Source organism: Carica papaya, chromosome 7 (genome assembly GCF_054855325.1).
Source record: "Carica papaya isolate Zhongbai chromosome 7, ASM5485532v1, whole genome shotgun sequence".
NCBI lineage: Eukaryota > Viridiplantae > Streptophyta > Magnoliopsida > Brassicales > Caricaceae > Carica > Carica papaya.
In genome coordinates this window covers 1,869,246-1,884,528 of record NC_142315.1, presented here as the reverse complement: position 1 = coordinate 1,884,528, position 15,283 = coordinate 1,869,246, and the positions used below count along the sequence as shown (strand labels likewise).

The window sequence follows — 15,283 nt, the reverse complement described above, 5'->3', positions numbered from 1 at the left end:
TTTTATAGGAGGCTTTTTACCAGGGGTAAATCTGTAATTTTGTGAAAGGTAAAACAACAAAACTGAAGGTAAAAGTAAAAAAATGAAATTTACCAATTTACTTTCAGAAAAGCTCATTCTATTCCTCCCATCCAAGTCTGAATCTCAGGTGTTGATTCTGAGGGTCTCCACCTTCCTCCATCAAAACCAGACCAGCATGCGCACATTGACCAATTTAAATCCTTCCATGTCCACTGTGCAATCTACCCCTCTCCTCTACTCGATTACAAAATCAACCAAGCATAGTAACTATTATACTCCTTCAATCACCACAACTGCGAGTTACAGGAACCCTAGACGCTTGCGGACACGCTCGATACCTCTTGTAGCCGAAACAGCTATAACTCCTGATTCCCTGAAGGAGCAACTTTCCTACGCCGCCAAATCAGTCACTCGCCGCCTTATTCTACTTCGTCATGCTAAGAGTTCCTGGGGAGATTCTTCGCTCAGAGGTTATCATTATTATTATTATTATTTGTTTACTTGTTCGATTCCCTTTCTTGTTTTTCAAATTCTGATTTCATCTTTGTTGAGCAGATCACGACCGGCCTCTGAGTAAAGCTGGACGAGCAGATGCTGTCAAAGTTTCTCAAAAGCTCCAAGACTTAGGTTGGGTTCCTCAACTCATTCTGTCTAGGTAACTCACTCACTGAATTTTGTCAAATTAAAGACGACAGAATAGATAGTTCTTTAAGGAGGGTTACGTGGCGCAGTGATGCAGCGAGAACGAGGGAGACGCTTAAGATAATGCAGGAACATATGCGAGGGTTGATGGAAGCTGAGCTGCATTTCATTTCAAGTTTTTACTCCATTGCTGCAATGGACGGCCAGACTGCCGACCACCTTCAACAAGCTATCTGTAACTATTCAAGGGATGACATACTCACTGTTATGTGAGTTTCATCTTAATTAATCTCAGGTATCCTCGTAAGAATTCTTTTCCTGTGTCAGAATAATATTGAACTACTGTAGCAGGTGTATGGGACATAACCGAGGATGGGAGGAGGCTGCCTCTATGTTCACTGGTGCTTCGGTCGAACTGAAAACTTGCAATGCTGCTTTGCTTGAAGCCGCTGGGAGCTCCTGGGAAGAGGTTTGATATATTTCCTGTCCCAATTATTTCCTCTTCAAGCTGCATTTTTTATCAATGTCATTAGGTGCTCCTACAGATTAAATTGAGGTCTGTTACTTTATTATCTAGGAAGGAAAAGATCAACAGATACTGCTTGGCAATATATGTGTGCCTGTACTTGTTTGCCTGGGCAGCTATCTCTTTCATTAGTGGCTCTTATCCATTAGTTTTGTTACTGCTTATGAAGTTTGTTTGATTTTACTATATTTATCTTAGCTTGCTTGGAAACCAGTTACCAGCAACATACGCTGAAATCTGGTTGTTTTCTGATTATTCAGAAAAATCATGAAATTATCAATTTCCTCATTTGGAACTTTCTTCCGATCCTCTAATCTCTTCTTTGAATTTTGTGTGTTATCTTCAATCTTCCTTCATCTGTTCCCTTCTTCTCAAGTTAGGATCATGAAACAAGGACCCTAACAACCACCTTCACCAAGGACATTCTTGTTGAACTTGTTGGTTTCCTTCAGAGCATTGCCAACTTCTCCGGTGACAGATGTTTACAAGAGCACATCAACATACAGAATCTTTACCAACATGCTTCTAAGTAGACTTTACGTGTGAAATTCTACACCAAAGGCAAGACACTTTGTTGCTGTAAGAGAGGAAAAACAAAAATAAAAAAATAATAAGAATAATTTATTTTCAGTTGTTGTGATATATTTTCTACTTCATCCAGAAGCACAGAATCATGGAGGCACCAGGCCTCTTAGGTATGGTAGTATTTACCAGCTTACATGGCCTTGTCATTACATCTTTCCACTTCAGGCAAACAGGGGATTCATAACTTACTTTAATTGGAATACACGGTACGCCAGTGGAGATGCCAAAAACAATTCATGGCTTCAAGGCTATTCTCCCCCTTCTTTGTTCCAAATAAAAATGTAAACTTTGTGTCGCTGAAGTTCGTGTGAAGATGAGAAAAATAAGACACTTAATTCTTTGCTAATCAAAGGATAGGAGAAGCAGGTTCACTTAAATTTATGATTTGTGCTTTATGCTTTTACAGTTAGATAAAACGGGATCGGAAGAATTTTTTATATATATTTGGGCTACATTTGCTATTAATGATTTTATTAATGCTGGACTTTAGATGCGTTAAGATGTGTTCTGGACTCATTAGAGATGTCTAATGATGTTGTTTACTGTTTTCTACAACTTAAATAGGGGCAAAGTCATGGTGTAAGCTGCAATACACCTGCCTTGGGTCAAGAGTCCCGGAAGTATTATTAGGAACAGGAACAACTGTGGTCTATCACGGTTTATCATTGTAGATTGAGAATGGAGGAATAGAACCAATATCCAAAGTAACCTATAATCATAGGACAAGGGAAAGCTGAATGAGAAATTCAATCTTAGTATCTAATTGGTTATGCTCAGAAATTGGAGATGATATGACCAACATATTAATGATGGTTTTGGATAGGATCATCTATTGATTGTGACAGAATTGCCCAGGTAATGATCTTGGACAGGTGTATTTGGGTAGACAGGATTTACGGAGGAAAATGGTGTTAATTTTTTACTGGCAAAGTTTCTATACTTTCCACCAGTATTGGGATGCTATCATTTCCATACCGTAGGATGGAATCATTTTTTATACCGTTATGATTTTTTTAAGGAGGATGTCTACTGTTGTTGTTATTTTCTCTCTCATATTAACAAAGCTTCTTTTTATATAAAAAAGAAATGTTTCTTGCAAAATTTTACCTTAACTTGGACTATGATTATACTTCTTTTTCTCGAGTCTTCTTTGACCTTGATGTAACCCAGTTTTTTTACCCTTGCAGGCGTTTGCTTTGGCAGGACATGGTGGGTGGAAACTTCAAGGCATAGTGACACCAAGTACTTGACCTGTAGAGCAACTTTAAAGTTTGATACCAAGTTATCTTACTTACTCGCAGCCACTAACAAGACCAAAAGGAATGGAAAAGGGTTCCCGTACATGGATGCTTCAATAAGTCTCGTGTAAATATAGACCTCCAAATTCTTCATCTCCTGCAGATGCTAATCAAATAACATAGCAGAGATCAGTGCCTTGACAGAGCGCAACAGAGCTGGCCCGCGTTTCTGCCTTCAGAATAACTGCAAGAATTTTGTCAGTTTGAAGACAAGAGGTGCCTAAAATATGATCGTCATTGGAATAGATTTCCAATTTAGCATCTGTTTGATGAGTGACTGGAATGTTTTCAACTGTAATGCAGTTAGGTGACATATATAAGCAATTACAACCTGTAAGTCAAGAGAATTCTAAACTGGGCAAATTGTATAATTCGAGCAGTACGTGTGTCCCAATTACTTGCATGTGCTTGGAGACCATTAGAAAGACTGTAAATTTGTCCTTGTATTTTTGTTGGCAGACATACAGTCATCAATGTCTTGAAAATTCTTCCATGCTGTATGCACATCTTCCAAAACTATTTGTTTAATATGGGTTATGGAAATTCAATAACTTTATTATTATAATTAAAATTTTATTCTAAAATTATCAACTAGTGAAAAATTATTACATCTTTTCTTTTATAAAAAAATTTGGATTCCAATTGTTTTGTATCTCTTTGCATGTTCTCGTTTACAAGTTATTTTTTATTCCGTTATGATTAAAAATTTTAAATTTAAGTTGTGTTGTATTTTATTATATATTTTAATTGATATTTATATATCATTTATTGATAAATATATGAATTTTTATTAAAAAAAATAGTATAATATTTTGTTTTTTTTTAATGAAAATTTAGTCACTTTATTAATTAAGTAATAATTTTATCTTAATAATAATATAATTTATTAAAAATTATATATATAAAATAATATTTTATTACTTATGATAAATATATAAATTTTTATTTTAAAAAAAAAAAAAAAAAAAAAAAAAAAAAACCTTTAAAGCAATCGTAAGATTGATGTGAACATGAGTTCAAAAGATAGTAAAGAGAAGTATAAAGAAAATATTACAATATTAGTTAGTTCAATCATAAGATTTTAAATCAAAAAGTTAAAATATACGTTTCAAAACTTCGTACAAATATGGATACAACAAGAATTTAGCATATGTAAATTATTTGAAGAATCAAATAAGCAAAAAAAAAATCATTAATTTCGTCTAAGTATGTGGACAGAATTTAGAACAAATGTGTATGATCATTTTTGTCATTTCTTAGATAATTAAATTATGTTCATATTTTTCCAAATCATTTAATATTATGTTCCTTTAAACCATTTGATATAATGTTTTTTTGAGTCATTTAATATTATGTTCTTTTAACTCATTTAATACAATGTTCTCCTATGTCATTTAATATCATGTTTCCTTAAGTTATTTTTAATTATGTTCACGTTTCCTTAAATCATCTAATTATGATCATTTGACAGAATGTAGGTATTTTAGTATATTAATATCTCATTTACAATATAATGTGACACTTCGATTAATTGAATGAATTTTATTGTCTTTGGTAGAATTTTAACGAGTGATAATTCTTATTATTCTTATTGTATTAAGAACTGAATTAACTTATCAAATTATTTTGTAGTGTTTATTTATTCTTGATTCTTTCATCCCAATCACATAAATTCTTAATTATATGTTAGTTGTGAGTTTGATAAAGATGATTTGTTTAGAGTTATAAGTTATTTATGTTAAATATATATATAGAGTTTTTTATTTAAAAAATTTATTTATTTAATTAATTAAATGATATTTTGACATTAATAACCACACAATTTATTAGAGATGGGAGATATAAACTAATATTTTAACATTCACATGTAAGATAATTTTTTAATGAGAAAATATTAAGATACAATTTATGATACGAATTTATTCTCTTAAATGAATTATAAAAATATAATAAAATTATATTTTTAATATAAATTTATAAATTTTATTAATTATAATTTTATATTAATAATAACATAACTTTTTACAAATAACACATGTAATGCAATATCTAACAAGAAAATGAGATAACACAGTCTTTCAATAAGAATATACTTAATGCATAAACCATAAGACCTTATTTGAATAATGGTTTAATAATGATGATATGATTTTTTTTTATTTGTTAATATTTACAAACACATGGTGTAGTTTTTTTTGTAATTGAGTTATGATTCTCATATCATGATTTTTTTTCATTCTCTAAACTACCGATTCGTTAGTTTTATGATAGTTTGATAAATTTTTTTTTTTAATACCTTTAATATTTTTTATTATTTACAACATTACTTTTTCTTTAATTTCTTCTACTCAACACTTCTTCTTATATTATTTTTCTTATTTTAAAATATCGTATATATATATTTTTAATTATATATATATATTTTATATATAAATATATATTTATATAGTTTATCATATATATATTTATGTTTTTATTTATATATTATTCATGTATATAATATATTTAATTATATATATTTTTTAATTTTTATTTATTTATTATTATATATAATAAAATAAAAAATTTGATCAAATATACAATTATAATTTTTTATAAAATAGAATAAAAAAAATTTGATTATATTTGACATTAATGAAACGAGTCAATCGAACAAGCTCCAAAGAGCAATCTAAAATAGTAAGTTTAAAAAAAAAAAAAAAAAAAGATAGGAGGGTATTCTGGTCAATCTGAAAAGTAATGATAATATATATTTATATGCATACAAGTCAAGTTGTAACATGTTTATTTTTGCATACAATAAAAATTTATGGAGCATGATGGATTCCCCATCAACACAGTACTTAATTAGAGATAAAAATCCCAACTTTTCTTTTTCCCCAAATGAAAGTGAAACAACATGAATAAAAACAAAACCAGTAGCAGCAAGCATACGCAACCGGACGGATAAAGGCGTCGTCTTTGATTATGTATTTCTCTTTCTTGTAATGGGATTTTCTGGTGGAGTAGTGTGTAATGGAAAAAGGCGCTTTTTGGTTCATCCATCTAGCTAATACAAATAATCCATTTTCTTCCCTGATTATTTTTTCTCGAAATTCAGAAACCAAACAGGGCAAAGGAGCTGTCTTCCTCTTCTTCTCTCTCTCTCTCTCTCTCTCTCTCTCTCTCTATCTATACCTAACCGGTCTGTGTCCTCTCCGTCTGAGCTTTGTTTTCTTCCTTCATTTGGTATTGGGGGAGCACTACGAGCACTCCGTAATTTAAGTTTTTGTTTTGATTTTTTATGACTCTCACCGTCATCTTCAACTGTTAAGTTTTCTTTTCTCATTGGCACTTTGTAATTATTTCTGCTTTCTTCTTCTTCTTTTTTTTTTTTTCTTTCGTTCGGAAAAGTTCAAAAAGAAACACCTTCTTTTGGAATTTTACTTTAAGATGCACTGACAAGTGACGACTTTTTCTTCAACGGAGAGTTAAAGCTTTGTTGCTGTTTAGTGGGTTCTGAGATCTGAAATTTTTTTAAATTTTTTCCTTCTGTCTTCTTCATTGTCTATTCTCAAACTTTTTCTGCTCAGTGTAATCTTCTTCAGAACTTCGTTTGCTTCTCCACCATTTCTTGCCTGCGCAGCACCTGTAATTTTAGATCTCGTAATAGTTTCCGCCAAGTGTCAGTTCCACCAAATTCCTGAAATCTCAATCTTTACTCCACTGGTTTCACTACTTTTAACACCTTCAAGTAACGTAACCGTGGTTTTTTCGGCGAGATTGGGGCTTTACATTGTTGAGGAAAAAAGGCTAATAACTTTTAACCTCTTGCAGGTTTCATTATCTATTCATTGGTCTAGTAAATGATTTTATGGACTTTGCTTCTTCTTTTCCTTCTCTGACCTTAGTTTTGCCTGCTCAATGATAGTGAACGAAGCAATTCTGAGCTTCTCCGACATTTCCGCTCTGCTTGGTTTTCTGACGATGCGGAGTATCCCCAAGCTAGGTTCACGCCGAAGAGAAGTATGATTGATCAGTTTATCAATTTTGTCATTCGCCCTCCCAGGTAACTGTCTCTGCCTTGACTCTACTTTTCTTATGCTCTTTTAGCTTTTGGGGTCTGCCGATGTAGCTTTTGCTTAATCAATGTCCTTGCAGCCTTATCTCTTTAGTTTCTTTTCAACGGGGGGATTGTACTCCAGTTGCTCTCAGTCATACTTCAGCTAATAGGCCTCAAAGTCTCAGCTGCATCCTCCATTTCTCTAACTATTTAAGCACCCAACTAGGATCCTCTCTCTATTTAAAGACATGATGATTTAATGCTAGTACAGTTGATGTTACTCATTTTGGTCTTGGAATCCAAAGTCAGTAATTCATTCCCCAAACGTTTATTGAACCGTTTTTTTCTCTTACTTCCATCTAACCCATTTTGTTGAACTGCTTTGGCAATAATGCATTTATGGCGAAGTATTGAACTAGGATTTTTTGGCTTGTTAATGAAGCTATAGGAGTAAGCTGTGGCTTGAATTACTGAGATGGAATCTTAAATGAATATGTAGCAGTTACGGCTGTGGTTCATGTTGGGTCCACGATATCTCTCTAGTACTTCAGCACTTTTAGCGCAGGTTTAATGTCAGATATTATAGGAACTAGAGCTTGGTGAGTCTTTAAAGTTGAGAGATGCTTGGAAAAAGAAAAGATGTTTCGTGTAGCATATACTGGCAAGTTCACTATCAGAAGAGTTTCACAAATGAGGTTTGAAACTTGTTGGCATCAAAATAATATATAGGAGTATTCTTTCAGGGATAGTCTTTGCTTTGTTCTTGAATGCTCTATGCCCAAAGTGCTTCTCCATTTGTTTCTTTGTTATATGTAAAGGATATCTTACTGACTAATCTTCTTCAGTTTCTAACTATCGCAGCTGACTAATCTTGTTCACTTGCTACCTTCACCTTCTCCCATTTTTTGTTAGCTTCTGCTTCTTTGTGATGAAATACTCCAGGCCTTAGAATGCTGCTTAGATGATCTAACCTTCCTTCAGTCATTTGTTTTATAGCTAACTCATATAATGGACTTGTAGGGTGGATTACAACCCTGATCAGTATTTATGGGAAAAGGATTTCACTCTAGCTGGTAGACAGTACAAGCGACAGGACTTGGAGGCAAGTATGGACATCAGCAAACTAACTTCACTTTCTTTTCTTGCCTCAAGTAATTCACAGTAACTTTTGTTTGAGACGATACCTCAAAATTTGTGATGTTCATTGTGAGCAACTTTTTGTACTTGCAGCTTACAAATTCAAGAGGCCATACCTTGCGCTGCAGTCATTATCTACCTTCATCTTTCACTGGAGATACTCCTCTTCCTTGTGTTATATACTGCCATGGGAATAGGTAGTGAAGTTATCATGGGCTATTGACCATTTTACATTAACATTTTTTTTCCTGTTCACATTTGATATAGCCTCTATTTGCAGTATCCACTTCTTTATAAACATTTTAAATGATACTTTCATAATTGATTGTTCATAATTCACTTCCTGGTAGAATTTTTAATTGCTTTCAGACAAATTTTACCGTGCACCAAGGTGAATCTAATTCATTTGGCATGAAAATTAATCCAGTGGATGTAGGGCAGATGCAAATGAGGCTGCTGTAATCCTTCTTCCCTCAAATATTACTGTTTTCACCCTTGATTTTTCTGGTTCGGGCTTGTCTGATGGTGACTATGTTAGCCTTGGTTGGCATGAAGTGGGTTCCCTCTCTAATTCCTTTTATAATCAAGTGTCTCTGTATGTGAAACCAATATCGGAAGTTTGTAATTCCTGTGGTTGCATCTGTGACAGAAAGACGACCTTAAGATTGTGGTGTCATATCTCAGAAGCAATAAACAAGTATCTCGAATAGGTCTATGGGGACGATCTATGGGTGCTGTCACCAGGTATTGTATCTCATCAATTCTAACTCAATGCTGTCAATTTGTTAAGCAATCCTATTATCATTCTTGCCTTCTATAGATACTTCTACATGCCCAAAAATGTTAGTTGACCATGGGAAATGGTTGGATTGGTGTTGATGGATCCTTTACTTGCTTATCAATCTTTTTTCCTAGAGATCCTGATATAGGTTCATAATATAATGCAGCCTTCTCTATGGAGCAGAAGACCCATCTATAGCTGGAATGGTGTTAGACAGTGCGTTTTCAAACTTATTTGATTTAATGATGGAACTAGTGGATGTCTACAAAATCCGGCTTCCTAAATTCACAGTATGGATCTTTGTATAACTATTCTTCCCTCTTTCTTGTCCTCTCTGTGCTTACTCAGGCATGCAGACTCTCTCTGTGTCTTAGATGCAATAACCAATGGTCACAAATTTATAGATTTAGCTTTTTTCTGAAAATTCTTATCCATGTGAATTGTGGCTAGTTTTTCAGTCATGTTTTCTTATGTAATGTTCATTGTGCATCTGGAATGGAACTGTCAATATAGCATTTTTTTTCACAGTTGAGGGATAATTGGCTTTTATAAAATATATATGGATTTTAGTTGGGTTATTTTGTGTCCTCCTTTGTCTTATGTTCATTGAACACATGAAAAAACTGTAAGGAGATATTTATTGTTTGAGGGATTTGTCTTCTACATGTTTCTATTTGTTGTGGCAATAATTTTTCTTTTTTTCCTTTTGTCATTTTTAATTCAGGTCAAGGTGGCAGTGCAGTACATGCGACGGGTAATTCAGAAGAAGGCAAAGTTTGATATCATGGATCTTAACTGCCTAAAGGTTAGTCTGTGGCAGTGACTTCAGTATGGAGGTAGACAAATGTGCCCCATTGATCTGAACTTGGTCTATGTGGAGGTTGCTAAATTTGTGCAGTTGGAAAGTTTTTCTATTTGTTTTGGTATTTCTTTGGACATTTAACCTCTTTTTCTGTTTACAAATGGACTGCTTTGATCCTTGATTCAATGCGCATGTGGTTATTTGTTTGTATTCATTCTGTGGACAATAAATGGTTTAACCAGTGATTCCTTTCACTAAAATGTTGAACAGGTTGCACCAAAAACATTTATTCCGGCTTTATTTGGACATGCTAGCGAGGACAAATTCATTCAACCCCACCACTCCGACCTTATCTTCAAGTCTTATGCAGTAAGAGACTAGTCCCTGAGTACAAATTCAGCAAGGCACTGCTTCATTTTCTAAAGCATGTTTTGGTTATGTAGGGAGATAAAAATATCATAAAATTTGATGGTGATCACAACTCTTCGAGACCACAGTTCTATTATGATTCAGTGTCTATATTCTTCTTCAACATTCTACATCCTCCTCAAATAGCTTCTGCATATTCAAGCAAACTTGAGAAATATTATGATTTGGGGGATTTGAAGGTCGGAGCTGGCATGGATGAGGTAATTTCCATTTTCACATGGATCTGTTGCCATCTGAGTGTTCATCTTTCTCAATCTATTACAGTGAGCACATCATGACAAAGTGTTATACTGATGGTTTTCTATTATGGAAAAAGTGCTATGATGATGGGCACACTATGAAAAGAAGTGACATGAGGAATGATTCTCCGTCATTTTCTACCGCTCATTTACGGTTTGTTAGATATAAGAGTTGCAGTTGTTGCTTGAATTATATGCTAAAAGTTTCAAGATGGCAATCAAGTGTTATACTGATGGGTTTCTTTTAAGAAAAAAGTGCCATGGTGATGGGTACTTCATGAAAAGAAGTGACATGAGGAATGATTCTCCATTGTTTTCTACCTTTTGTTTATTTGTTGTTAGATATAAGAGTTGCAATTGTTGCTTGCATTATATAAGGATCATGATAACCATAACTGTCAGGTGATACAAGGATCATACAATGCTGCATTCAGCTTTTTGTAAAAATATAGTTCAAACTGGTAGAGTCAGATATCATCGTTACCATCTAAATTACTCTACTGCCACTTTCTAAAATTACCTGTATAGTGTGACAATGGTGTTGTCACCTGCAATGGAAGAGTCTATTGGGTCTATGGTATTATTGTTGAAACTACGATTGTATATCTTTGGCTTCTTACTTATATACTTACAAGCTTAGTTTAGAAAGAGAGGGCAGAACCTTACAACCTATCGACCTCCATTTCAGCATTATGGTATTTAAGTGATGTAACCATTCCATTAGTAACAATCATGCGATTGAATGGGGATTAACATAATTTGTCTGCTTACCATAAGTTGTTGTCTCTTTTCTTTTCAGAATCTTCTATATGAGATTATCACAAGCCTCCATTCTGCGTGTAATGGTGCTGCGAGTTCATCTTCTGCTCCTCCTACCATTTTAACTACGAAGCCTGTGGATGAACTTCTCTCAGAAATTGCTCCATTTACTAGCACAGTATTGCTTCTGTTTTTCCTGTCTCATTCTTTGCTTTTCAATTAGATATTTATATTTGTGCTAATTGATGATGCAGGATTCTTTGCTTAATGATAATAGTACACCTAATGGTGATGAGCCTCTATACTTACAGGTGATCTAATTCTGTAGCATCTTCGAATATTGAAATTTAAGTGGATATAAATGAAATTATTTCCAAAAAAATAAATTAAAAAAAAAACCTATGAAGGTAGGAGAAAAGGAAAATTGGGAGAGGAAAGGATCATTGTTTCCAGTAACAAAAGTGATAAGGTGCTTCAATGGATTTGAATTTGGCATGAAGATCTGTCAGTTAACTTCATATGTTGCAACAAGATACTATTAATCATCTCCATTGCTGCTCTTTTATTTTCCTTTAGATGTCTATCCCGTGCTCGAGGAAAAAACTAATTGAACTGAGTAGAGAAAATTAATCGAACTTGAGTGTAAGCTTTACCATTCTGTACATGTTTCAGTAGTTTGTTCTAATTGCAGGATAAGCCAGACGGTCAGAGCGAGGAGTGTTGCTCTTATACAAGCTCCAATAGAGAGAGTTGGGGTAGATGTTCTTCATTAGGAGGCAGTGATGGAGAGTCTTCTGCAGGCTGCACTGCTACGAACAATTGTCATCAGGTCTATCCATTGTGCATTACTTTTTCTATAAGTTTCTTGAACCACGTTTTTTCTGCAAGTCACTTGGGGAAAATTAGTCATGATTATGATATCACAGCATTCAACTTTCTTCCCAAATAATTGGAGTCATTGTTGTGTACAATTAAAATTCTGGTCTAGGTTGAACTAGCGATGAACTGTGTATCTCAAGGGAATTGACAATTGCTAGCAAATTACAAAACATGCCTTTATTTTTACATATAGTCTATTACTTTTTCTTGAGAAGTAAAATATATATTAAAATGGAACCCATAGAAAACTATTTATATTTCCAACAACATATCGATAAGGTCCCCAGAGTTTAATGGTTGGCTTGGCTACTTACTAGAAAACGTACAGTCTAAAACCACAAATCCTTAAATCTATCAAAAGAAATGTCAATCGATTCAAAGCCCTTCTATTTCTCTCCTTGCAAATTGATCCCAAAAGATAACCTAAGAAATAAGCCTTAAGATTTCTTGTTCCTCTGAATGCCTTTCCAAGCCCACAGCCAATCCGTCACTGTGCCAGCAATGACAAACCCAAAAAGCCATAAACCAAAGTCCAAAGTCAGTGAGCAAACAAGCACCAAAGGAGAATATGGTTGCACTTTTTTTCCCCATTCTTGCACAAATGATATCCATTCACCAGAGTTCTCCCCCTTCTGATCAACTTGTCCAGCATGAGAATACTCTCCCTAGTCTTCTTCCCCCGCAAAAAGGGCCACCCTTGGAGTTGCTTTCACTTTCCAATAATGTTATAGGGAAACTTATTATCACCACCTCCCCTATTCATCAAATGCAAATAAAGGGGTTTGATTGAGAACTGTCCATCTCTGTTGAGACTCCATATAGGCTTGTTTTTTGTCCCAACTGATACAAACTCCCGAGCAATAGAGGAAAGACAGTTCATTTTCCCATCAATCTCCCAGTTATTCAGATTTTTTGTTAAAATGATGGACCACGTGAGTATCCCAAATGAATCCACAAACGAATCCTTAACAGAAATATTTTTGTGTTGTGCAATAGCATAGATGGAAGAGAACTGCATATATAGGACCTCCACAAATAGCTTACTTCTTTAATTGGTCGTCATTACAGTGTAATCTAGTTGAACCACTTGTAGTAAGCCACCTTAACCTTTTAGAAATATAGGAACTCATTTCGTAGTACAATCCAGTACACTATGACTGGACCAAACATGGTCGACAGATACTTTATTAAAGAGAAACTCGACAACAGCCTAATATGTATTCGATACATGCATTACCAATTCACAGCTAGTAGATGTGTTAGCCAAAGGCTTGAGCAGTCGAACATTCTAGACTGTCATTGATAAGCTGGAAATGGACAATGTATATTCCCCAATTTGAGTGGAATGTTAGAGTGTGTTGTATATAAAATAGATTAAATGACACTAGGTTAAAATACATCATATGTAATCAATTTTTTTGTTTCCTCATATTTTAAAAGACCTGAATATATGAGGTTGTGAATTCAATAAAATACACATTCAACCATTCTTAACAGGAATGACTTTTGTGAGGCATGAATTTGAACCATGTAGGTCTAATGGCTTTGGTGTATATATATGTATAAAGTGTGTATATGGGTGGGTTTGGGTTTGTGTATCTAGATAAAGAAAAATCCTGTAAGCATCATAAATTGGGAGACTGAATTAGCTGAATAACATTTGTTTAGTGCGTAACTTACATGTTAGTTTCAGTTTACTAGCTCTTATCTACATTCATAAATTTTCAAAGTTTCTAGTCTTGACAAGCCTTTTCTTTTCTATTCTACTTGGGTTTGGCGTTCAGACAAGTCTCAATGTGCTTGCTACTCCCCTTAGAAATATAAATCAAAAACCGAACAACCCGCCAAAAGAGGACAAGAAGAACAAGAAGGTTCAAGCAGTTCAGAAGAAGCCTAAACGTGAGAAGGCTAGAGAGAAGCTTGAAAAGCTAGAGGCCCTTAGTAAACGACTGCGGCATTGTATTCTAAAGCGAGTTAACCATCGAAGACATCGTTCTTCATGATAGCTTTGTACCTTAGCATACTCATGTAACTATGTCCAATTCATCTTCAAGTAACATTTCTATTTACTTTGTGGTGTAGTAAAAAAGCAATGGGTTTTATTCTGATATCTGGCTGCCTTTTCAAATATTTATATGCTGTTGATATACATCTCTCTGTGCATCTGTTATGTCTGCTTGTGTGCGCCCATGTGACTGCATGACTGAAACTGCTAACAAAGGCCTACTTTGCATGGGGATCAATTTCTGGGTGCAGGAAAAATTGGCTTAGCTGCTATATGGCCTTTCTTTTTTTCTAATTTTTCGATTATCCTCCTCAGCAGCCTTACAATGTATTGCTGGAGAAGGAACTAAATCATCAGCATAGTAGCTGCATATGCTTCTGAAATGCTCATTTGAAGCTTGGCGCTTGCGAAGCATTGCCTCCAAAATGCTCATTTGAGGAAGTGGAGGAATGCATACATGCTCTAAGGGGGATGAGTATGATGAAAATTTAAACTGGACATCTCAAGCCTGTGAACTAATCAATATGATTTTGCTTTTCTTTTTATTCATAGACTGCTCAAAGTAGGATTTGAACCGGATCGTCTCTGTGGAGTTGACTGGAAATAGTCATCGGACCTGATCACCTCTGTGGAGTTAGCCGGAAATAACCATCCAATTAAAATGTGGATGTTTGTGATTGTCACCTCAGCTACACCTTGAAGTATGCATAATCTTATCACCTGCTGGATATCTTCAGTCTAGCATCTAGCTGGAGCAATTAAGACTACCAACTTCAGCAATAGGGTGACATACTGTTAGGCTATATTTGGAATAACCTCAAATTTTTTTGTAAAACTTATTTAGAAATTAACACTTGAAATAAAAGAGAATTCAAGAAAACTAAGTAAGAAGTTAAAAAAAAAATAATAATAATTTAAAAAAATTTAAACAAAATTAAAACAATACATGAATTAATGAAATTCAGAAAATGTTGTTTTAGTTCTTGAAATCTTTTGTAAATTTAACAAAAATTTCAATACTTCCTAACTAAAATGTGGATTTCCAAAAAAAAAAAAAAAATTTGCTTTACTCAGAAATATAGCTTAACATGTTTAATAGATAACTTCTGAAGAACCAAGATATGCATCCTGCATTGAA

At 34.1% G+C, this 15,283-nt stretch overlaps 2 protein-coding genes across 6 annotated transcripts; both read left to right on the top strand.

The window, feature by feature from the left end:
• Nucleotides 1-82: 82 nt before the first annotated feature.
• LOC110817769 (Phosphoglycerate mutase family protein) lies at nucleotides 83-3,565 on the top strand. Of its 3 annotated transcripts, none has more exons than XM_088207465.1 (5): nucleotides 83-491; nucleotides 577-676; nucleotides 753-932; nucleotides 1,015-1,132; nucleotides 1,570-2,680. In XM_088207465.1, the coding sequence occupies exons 1-5, from the start codon at nucleotides 83-85 to the stop codon at nucleotides 1,720-1,722; spliced, it is 960 nt and encodes a 319-aa protein (XP_088063591.1). In that variant the 3' UTR covers nucleotides 1,723-2,680. The 3 variants fall into 3 exon arrangements, with proteins under 3 accessions (XP_088063591.1, XP_088063590.1, XP_021902133.1); XM_088207464.1 differs by having other exon boundaries at nucleotides 1,012-1,132; XM_022046441.2 differs by lacking the exon at nucleotides 1,570-2,680 and adding an exon at nucleotides 2,962-3,565 and having other exon boundaries at nucleotides 110-491.
• Nucleotides 3,566-5,897: 2,332 nt separating this feature from the next.
• On the top strand, nucleotides 5,898-14,941 carry LOC110817760 (alpha/beta-Hydrolases superfamily protein). Of its 3 annotated transcripts, none has more exons than XM_088207462.1 (14): nucleotides 5,898-6,041; nucleotides 6,983-7,120; nucleotides 8,135-8,216; nucleotides 8,345-8,448; nucleotides 8,679-8,805; nucleotides 8,901-8,995; nucleotides 9,199-9,322; nucleotides 9,757-9,837; nucleotides 10,105-10,203; nucleotides 10,278-10,463; nucleotides 11,302-11,439; nucleotides 11,516-11,572; nucleotides 11,953-12,090; nucleotides 13,925-14,248. In XM_088207462.1, exons 2-14 carry the CDS (start codon nucleotides 7,080-7,082, stop codon nucleotides 14,141-14,143), a joined length of 1,491 nt encoding a protein of 496 aa, XP_088063588.1. In that variant the 5' UTR covers nucleotides 5,898-6,041; nucleotides 6,983-7,079; the 3' UTR covers nucleotides 14,144-14,248. The 3 variants fall into 3 exon arrangements, with proteins under 3 accessions (XP_088063588.1, XP_088063589.1, XP_021902117.1); XM_088207463.1 differs by lacking the exons at nucleotides 5,898-6,041; nucleotides 13,925-14,248 and adding exons at nucleotides 6,048-6,888; nucleotides 14,464-14,941; XM_022046425.2 differs by lacking the exon at nucleotides 5,898-6,041 and adding an exon at nucleotides 6,048-6,888.
• The last annotated feature ends 342 nt before the right edge of the window (nucleotides 14,942-15,283 follow it).

Coding starts and splice junctions, on each gene's coding strand:
- LOC110817769 (XM_088207464.1), top strand. CDS start 83: ATGAAATTTACCAATTTACTTTCAGAAAAGCTCATTCTATTCCTCCCA. Junction 492..576: donor GGGAGATTCTTCGCTCAGAG/GTTATCATTATT, acceptor TTTGTTGAGCAG/ATCACGACCGGCCTCTGAGT. Junction 1,133..1,569: donor CTGGGAGCTCCTGGGAAGAG/GTTTGATATATT, acceptor TTCTCAAGTTAG/GATCATGAAACAAGGACCCT.
- LOC110817760 (XM_088207462.1), top strand. CDS start 7,080: ATGATTGATCAGTTTATCAATTTTGTCATTCGCCCTCCCAG. Junction 8,996..9,198: donor TCTATGGGTGCTGTCACCAG/GTATTGTATCTC, acceptor AATATAATGCAG/CCTTCTCTATGGAGCAGAAG. Junction 11,440..11,515: donor TTGCTCCATTTACTAGCACA/GTATTGCTTCTG, acceptor TTGATGATGCAG/GATTCTTTGCTTAATGATAA.